Source organism: Salvia miltiorrhiza, chromosome 8 (assembly GCF_028751815.1).
Source record: "Salvia miltiorrhiza cultivar Shanhuang (shh) chromosome 8, IMPLAD_Smil_shh, whole genome shotgun sequence".
Classification (NCBI taxonomy): Eukaryota; Viridiplantae; Streptophyta; class Magnoliopsida; order Lamiales; family Lamiaceae; genus Salvia; species Salvia miltiorrhiza.
This window is the reverse complement of record NC_080394.1, coordinates 33,747,587-33,755,023: the sequence shown is the minus strand read 5'-3', so window position 1 is coordinate 33,755,023 and position 7,437 is coordinate 33,747,587. Positions and strand designations below refer to the sequence as shown.

The following is a 7,437-nucleotide window of genomic DNA, read 5'->3' as shown; positions in this document are numbered from 1 at the left end:
ATGGTGGTATGATCTGTATAGTTAATTCCCTTTGAATAGAACTTTTTGGGAAAGTCAAGAAAGTAGCATTTCAGTTCACGATCAGTTGATAAAAGAAATAAAATAATAAAATAAAATTCATAAAAATAACTACTACTCCTTCCGTCCCACTAGAATTGGCACACTTGCCTTTTTTGTTTGTCCCACTAGAATTGACACTTTCCTAAAATAGTATGTGGTCCCTACTTTCTCTACTCACATAAAATAAGTGGACCCTACCTACTTTACACTCTTAACCATTTATTCTTAATCTCCGTGCCCAACTCAAAAGTGCCAAGTCTAGTGAGACGGAGGAAGTATAATTTTAATAATTAATAACCCTTCATCTGAATACATGGCAGAGATCCAGCCAACGGCCCCACCGAGTAGCACCGGAGCGAGTTGAATTCAGAATATGAGTAGATGAAATCGCCATTGTCGCCCCTCTGGTAACGATGAACAACAACAGCATGCTAAGTTCAACCAAACAAAGATTTGGCGCAGCATCGGTCAAAAAAATTTGCTTGGGCAGGGGTTTTCCAATGTGTATAATAGATATATATTCATATTAATTGGAGTGGACAATTCTTGGGAAGAAACTTAGGCATCTACATCTAATTTTTCTTTTTCTTCATAGTTTATGGGTTGTATGATAGTATTTGATAATTTCTCAAATTTGGAATTATTTTTGTTTCACCAGATTCCCGAGGCTATATTACCGATGAAATTTGATAAAAGGATTATTAATATTTGAAATGTTTATTCAAGGGTAAGATAGTATTTTTAATATTATTTTTATTATTTGATTAAATAAGGGGCTATGATGAGTAAAATGAGGGACTATAAATAGAACCACCCTTAATGGAATCATCCCGATGAGCTATTAAAAGTATTTTGACCCAATAGACTTGCCCAATTTCGAATTGGGTTGGACCATAAATTTTTGGACTTGAAAAATTGTTGGGCCATATAATTAAGTTTCAGACAGGATTGAAGTATAAAAACTTGCGGCCCAATTGTTTTTTTAAAGTTGGTCTGACTCAATTTTTGTGTCTCAGGCTCTTGGTTACTATATGACGAATTTCGTTTTTTCAGATATATATATATATATATATATATATATATATATAGGGTGTGGTTCTAGAGAGAACTACATTATTTGTGAGAACGGGAGAACCATCAAATCTAATGCATCCACTGTAAAAATTAATGCATTTGCTGTTAAAATTAATGCACTAAAAAAATTTAAAAAAAATGCTCCCTTCAGGATTCGAACCCAGGATCTGCATTCATCCAACAAGATGATGCATCCACCGTAGATCTTGATGATCGAATGGCTGAAAATGGTTCTCCGGTCTTCTTTTATTTATGGTTCTTTCTTCAACCTCTCCCTATATATATATATATATATATATATATATATATATAATGAATTAAAGAGAAAAATGTCATTTTAGGATGCAAATGAGATCCTATCCCACAATTTACAGTGTGTCCCATTGTGTCTCACTCGTAATTTATTATATTTTTTTTTCAATATTAGTTTATTATATTCTAATGTGATTTCAATTGATTAATTCAAAATTAGGATATATAATTTTTTTAAATTTTAATTTTTTAACAACTAATTATAAATTAGCGAAATTAAGAATGAAACAAAGTAAATTGTGGGATGGAAGATCTCATTTTACTATATTGATGAGGAGTAAAATATGCACTTTCCTAAGATCATGACACGTAACTTATTTAGATGGACCCGAGTATCACGGAAAGCCAAACCAGACCAGATCAAACCAAACCAGATCAAGGCGAGCTCAAGATAACCTTGTCCTGGGAACGCCAGAGAAGAAGTCTCCAGACAAACCTGCCAGAGTAGGAGCTACAAGAGAAGTGGATCCAGACCAAGCTAGAGGAGAAGCCACCAGAGAAGCGGTTTCTGACCAAGCCAGAGAAGCGGTTACAGAGCTGGTGTTAGAGACAATATTCCAACAAAAAATTCGACACCTTTTTAGGATATATCAGTCTAGGTTCAGGTAGTTAGTGCGCGGAACGCGTGTATTAGTGTAGAATTACGGTAATACCCTTCTTATAACCTCTATAAATAGTTCATCCTCATAATAATATACACACGATATTCCACATACTCAAGTTTTTGATATTTCTCTCTTAGCTATGAGAATTCAGGTGAATCCAAGAGATCTTCCATCATAGAATCATCTAGGCTTAATCTTGAACTCATCAACAGGCCCCGTATGTGGGAAACTGAGTCTAAGACGTGAGGAAATAATGAGCGATTTCGTTTTTCCGAAATACTCGTCGAAGTTTTCCATCTTCGAGGTAGTATTCCGGATCAGAAGGCGAATAGGATTGAAAAAAAAACTTGTACAAACTAAGTGATCTATGACATAATGGAGAAATTGAGCCACTCATGGATAGAAATCGCTAGTGCGGTGTTTAAATATCGTTTTTGCTCCGAAATTATGTGTTCTCGTTGTGATAATCGTTTTGTCTGCGTATTTTCTGGGTGGTAATGAAATATATGCGGTGATTTGAGGGATATGCTTGTTTTATGGAAAAATGAACATCGATCTAAAGATTGCTAATATATGTGAAGTGGTATATAGGCTGGAAAACCTTCCTCGTGCGAAAGGATCATTTGATGATCTAGGTCTGGAATGATACAACGCCACATACCCTGGTGCTTATGTTTAAACCTAAAAATAATGGAGCAAATCGAGATGTCCTTATGTTTAAAAGCATTATTTGGCCTCTTCAGAGTTAACGCATAAATTTTGGAAAGAAATTTCTCAAGAAGATAGAAATCTGGTTTTTATGTTCTTTTTCCTCTTTTCCCCAGTCGATAAAACGTTCATCTCATGATCTGTCAGACGTGATTCACGTTTGAGCGTTTTCATGATTTTATGTGATGGATACACTTACAATCTGTTTTGATATATCAGGAAACGAAGAATGCTACCATCTCAAGGAACCTTAATGAGGATTTCAGAAAGGAAGCTTGCAATACCAATCCCAATCTGACAGGAAGTGATAAGAGAGCTCACTCTGTTGAGTCAACGCCACTAAGGGCAACAGAGCCAATACACTCTACTCCGATGCAGGTTAACACAGGGTTGTCGTTAGCAGGATCTTTCTCGTCGGGACAAGGTTTAATTAATGTCACTATGCCAGAGCAACTGCTATCGCTACTCAACAAATGTTGGGGGTCCCGTTTACCCCGATTACTCCTGGGGCTTTACAAACATCATGGTTGCAGCCTCAATATACAGGAAGTCTGGGAACTGCCCCGCAACCAGCTAGGGAAGGACATAATCTGAACAGCTCTGACATTCCGAGGCGTTTTAGGCAAATGGGGCCCTTGTTCCCAAGGGACATGGACAACATCAAGGATGTGGAGGATACTTCGAGTAAAACCTCTCACAGAGTAGAGCACCAGACCAAGAAACCATCTCTTGAAGATCTAGAGCTGCTGAAAGAAAAAGTTCATCTCATGCAAAAATATATTCAAGAGTTAGAAGCGGTGATAGGAGGAAACGAGCGTCAAGCTGAAATCGCCAGAGGAGTGAAGGAAAACGGCAAGAGCAAAGCTACTGGTTCCAGGAAAATGGAAATTTTCTTATGGTGGACCACGACAAAGAGAGGAGGAGGAAGACATTCAGGAGGAAGGAGATGAGTGGATCCACTCCTCCCATCCTAGTGAGAGTAGAGCAAACATTTCCCGATCACGGTGTGGAGATCGACAGAAGAACAAGCGAGCGACAGGAAGTCGAGCTTACATTCCACGCCTCCAGTCTAGCCCTTTTTAAACCAATTAACATGGAATATGATGGTTGAGAATCCAAAGGTGCACATGGCCAGATTTGAAACTATGGTAATGCTCCACCAATATTCTGAGGGAATCAAATGTCGTATCTTCTCTACCACGCTAATAGGTCTGGCCCAACAATGGTTCCGAACACTCGATCCGGGATCTATTTATTCTTTTGAGGAGTTTCATGATCTTTTCATGTGTCAGTTCGCTATCTCGAAGCGGACAATGAAAACAGCAATGTCTCTGATGGAAATAAAGCAAGAACCAACTGAAACACAGAAGGAGTACACGACAAGGTTCACTATGGCTTCCCTGGCGGTGCCCAGAGCTGAATCACAGATCAAAGGTTATGCCTTCGTTACAGGACTAAAACAGTGCACATTCTTTGAGGAATTACAGATTCACCCACCCTCTAATTTCGATGAGATAATGGCTAAGTTGCCCGGATATATTCAATTGGAGAAAGTCAAAGCTGCCCGCAGAGCTGAATATGAACGTAACAGGCCTAAAAGACCAGAGGTCAGAGTAGAGCAGACTGAGACCAGACATTACGATCGATCCAATCAAACGACATTCAGGGGACTACCTCTCAGGTTCCCTTTCAGAGCTAAGGAGGCTCAAGCACCACAACAAGCGGTGAACGCCGTGAATTAATTCACTGATTTTACCCCTTTAAATACTCCGTAAGAGAAGATCTTCGACATAGTCAAAGGGGAGCCATAGTTTCGTGCACCCCAAGGATATGAAAGAGGACAGCCCAAGCCGGGGCCTAACAACCTACTATGTCTCTATCATAATGCTTATGGTCACCCAACACAATATTGCCATAACCTCAAACAACAGATAGAAATATTAATAAGGCAGGGGAGATTGGATCGATTTGTGAAACAGACACCTCCACCCATAGAAAAGGGTAAACAGGAAGGGCAACGCCAAGGGGGAGAACGTGGGAACAGAACTGAAAATCCCCCGCCAGAGGAAATGAGAATAGTACATATGATCATAGGGGAAGAGGATGGCCCCACATCCAACCGAGCGAAAAAATAGATTATCAGAGCTGCTAAGGCAGGCCTGTACTCCTCACAGGTGATGTCCATACGTTATGATTACAAGGAGCCGTATATATCTTTTGGACCTGCTGATCTGAGAAATATTGTACATCCACATAGTGATGCCATAGTATTTTCGGCAGAGGTAGCCAATTGCACAGTACATCGGAAGCGCAGTCAATATTATATACAAGGAATGCTTGGTGGCTATGGCTTTAAACACAACTCTAAAGCTAGCGAGAGCTTCCCTTTATAGATTCACGAGGGAATCAATTACCCATGTGGGATCGATAGAATTACCCATGATGTGGGGGCAAGCAGAAGCATCTAGAACTCAGATCTTACGTTTTCTCGTGATTGACTTTCCAAAACCATGTTATAACATAATCGTGGGGCGTCCCGCTCTGAACATTTTCCAAGCTGTAATTTCAATGTATCATCTGAAGATGAAATTTTCTTTGGAAGGGGGGAGAGTGGGAGAAGTATGTGGGAACCAGATTGTATCTAAGGAGTGCCATATTCGTAGCCTGACGTCCCAAGCTTCACGAAAGCGACCACGAGAAGAGATGAAATACTCGGGAGCAAACCTTACCAGAAATTTTAATGCCAGATCGGGAAATTCAGCAAAACGAGCAGAGACAGAGGAGGTCAAAAGAAATCAAGATAAGCAGCCTATGATAGTAACCAATTACCACTGTATGCTAGTGGAATTATTTACAGGGAAGACGGGTTTCACCACCAAAGTGGGTACAGAGATGGAACCAACTCTGGGGAGATAAGTAATAAAATGCTTATGGCGAAACGCAAATGTATTCGCTTTTTCCACTGCAGATCTGAAGGGGATCGACCGGACATTGGAAGAACACCGTTTAAACGTAGATCCAGCCACCAAACCCATAATACAAAAGACACGACACTTCGGGCCAGAGAAGGATGCGGCCATCCGGGAACAGATACAACCTCTGTTGAAGGCGGGGCACATAGCGGAGGTCCAATATCCAGTATGGTTGTCCAATGCAGTGATGGTTGAGAAAAAGGAAAAAAACATGGCGTATGTGTGTAGATTACAGAGATTTGAATGTGGCTTGCCCAAAAGACTGTTATCACCTACCTCGGATAGATCAACTAGTGGACTCCACCGCTGGTTGTGAATTACTCTCCATGATGGATGCCTACCAGGGATACCATCAAATTAGTATGCACCCAGACGATATAGCTAAAACCGCATTTGTCGTCTGTGCTGGTGTGTTTGGATGGGTCAGAATGCCTTGTGGTCTCAAGAATGCGGGGGTAACATATCAGCGCATGATGGACAATATTTTTGCGGGACAAATTGGACGTATTATGTTAGTTTACGTGGATGACATGATGGTCTAGAGCAGAATAGCGGCCTCACACCCACATAATTTGGATGAAGTCTTCGATGTAATACGCAGAAACAAGTTAATGTTACACCCCAACAAGTTCACGTTCGAGGTCAAAACAGGAAAATTCTTGGGATATCAGGTCACACCTCAGGGGATTGAAGTGAATAAGGATAAAACACATGCCATCATGAATATGACGCCGCCGCGGAACATCAGGGAAGTCCAGACTCTGAATGGAAGGATCACAACTCTGGGGAGATTCATTTCTCGTTCAGCATATCGGAGTCTCCATTTTTTCAAATCTTGAGAAAATGATCTAAATTCGAATGGACAACTAATTGCCAAAACGCTGTTGAGAAGTTGAAAACGTATTTATCAGAGATGCCCATCCTCACAAAATCAGCACCCAGAGAAGTACTTTACCTATATATCGCGGTCGGAGTAGAATCCTTAAGTTCAGTGCTGATCAGGGAAGAGAGGGATCATCAGAGATCAATATACTTTGTCGGTAAGCTAATATAGGGACCAGAGCTCAATTACTCTGAAATCAAGTAAGCAGCACTGGCAGTGCTGGTCACTGCTCGAAAATTAAGACCCTATTTCTTGGCACATAAAATTATTATGCGCACTTCTCTACCTTTTAAAAAAGTCTTGGGAAGAGCAGATCTATTAGGACGAATGATGAAATAGGTCAGTGAGCTTAGCGAATACGATGTGGATTTCGAGCCACGCACAGCCATCAAAGCACAAGCTCTGGTGGATTTCATTCAAGAGACCACCAGAACTGAGGAAGTGAAACCCTGGGTGGCTTATGTAGATGGGTCAGTAACAAAAGAAGGTTGTGGGGTAGGGATCTATATTCTATCTCTCGTGGAGGATGATTCCCTCACAAAAAGCTCATAGGATTAACACCCTCACAAATATCAATTCCCTTTAGAATTAAAATAAATGTGTTCTATGTTCTTAGTTCAGGTAATAATTATCATCTCCCGATCTCAAATTAAAACCTATGATTATGCTAAATTGGTGGCCAATCAATAAAGCAAACAAGTATAACAAGAACATAGAAAGGAATAACAATCTCAATTAATTGAATCAAATAGTCAGAAATTCAAATCATGTCTACTCCCTAAACCCTGGGAAAAAGGGATTCTAGCCACACATAGACATATGA

The 7,437-nt window shown here is 40.2% G+C and overlaps 1 protein-coding gene across 1 annotated transcript; it reads left to right on the top strand.

The window, feature by feature from the left end:
- The first annotated feature begins 3,862 nt into the window (after window positions 1-3,862).
- Window positions 3,863-4,501, top strand: LOC130998366 (uncharacterized). The gene has a single exon (XM_057923788.1). The coding sequence runs from the start codon at window positions 3,863-3,865 to the stop codon at window positions 4,499-4,501; it is 639 nt and encodes a 212-aa protein (XP_057779771.1).
- The last annotated feature ends 2,936 nt before the right edge of the window (window positions 4,502-7,437 follow it).

Excerpts from the sequence above, each read along its gene's own strand:
- LOC130998366 (XM_057923788.1), top strand. The coding sequence starts at position 3,863 with ATGGTTGAGAATCCAAAGGTGCACATGGCCAGATTTGAAACTATGGTA.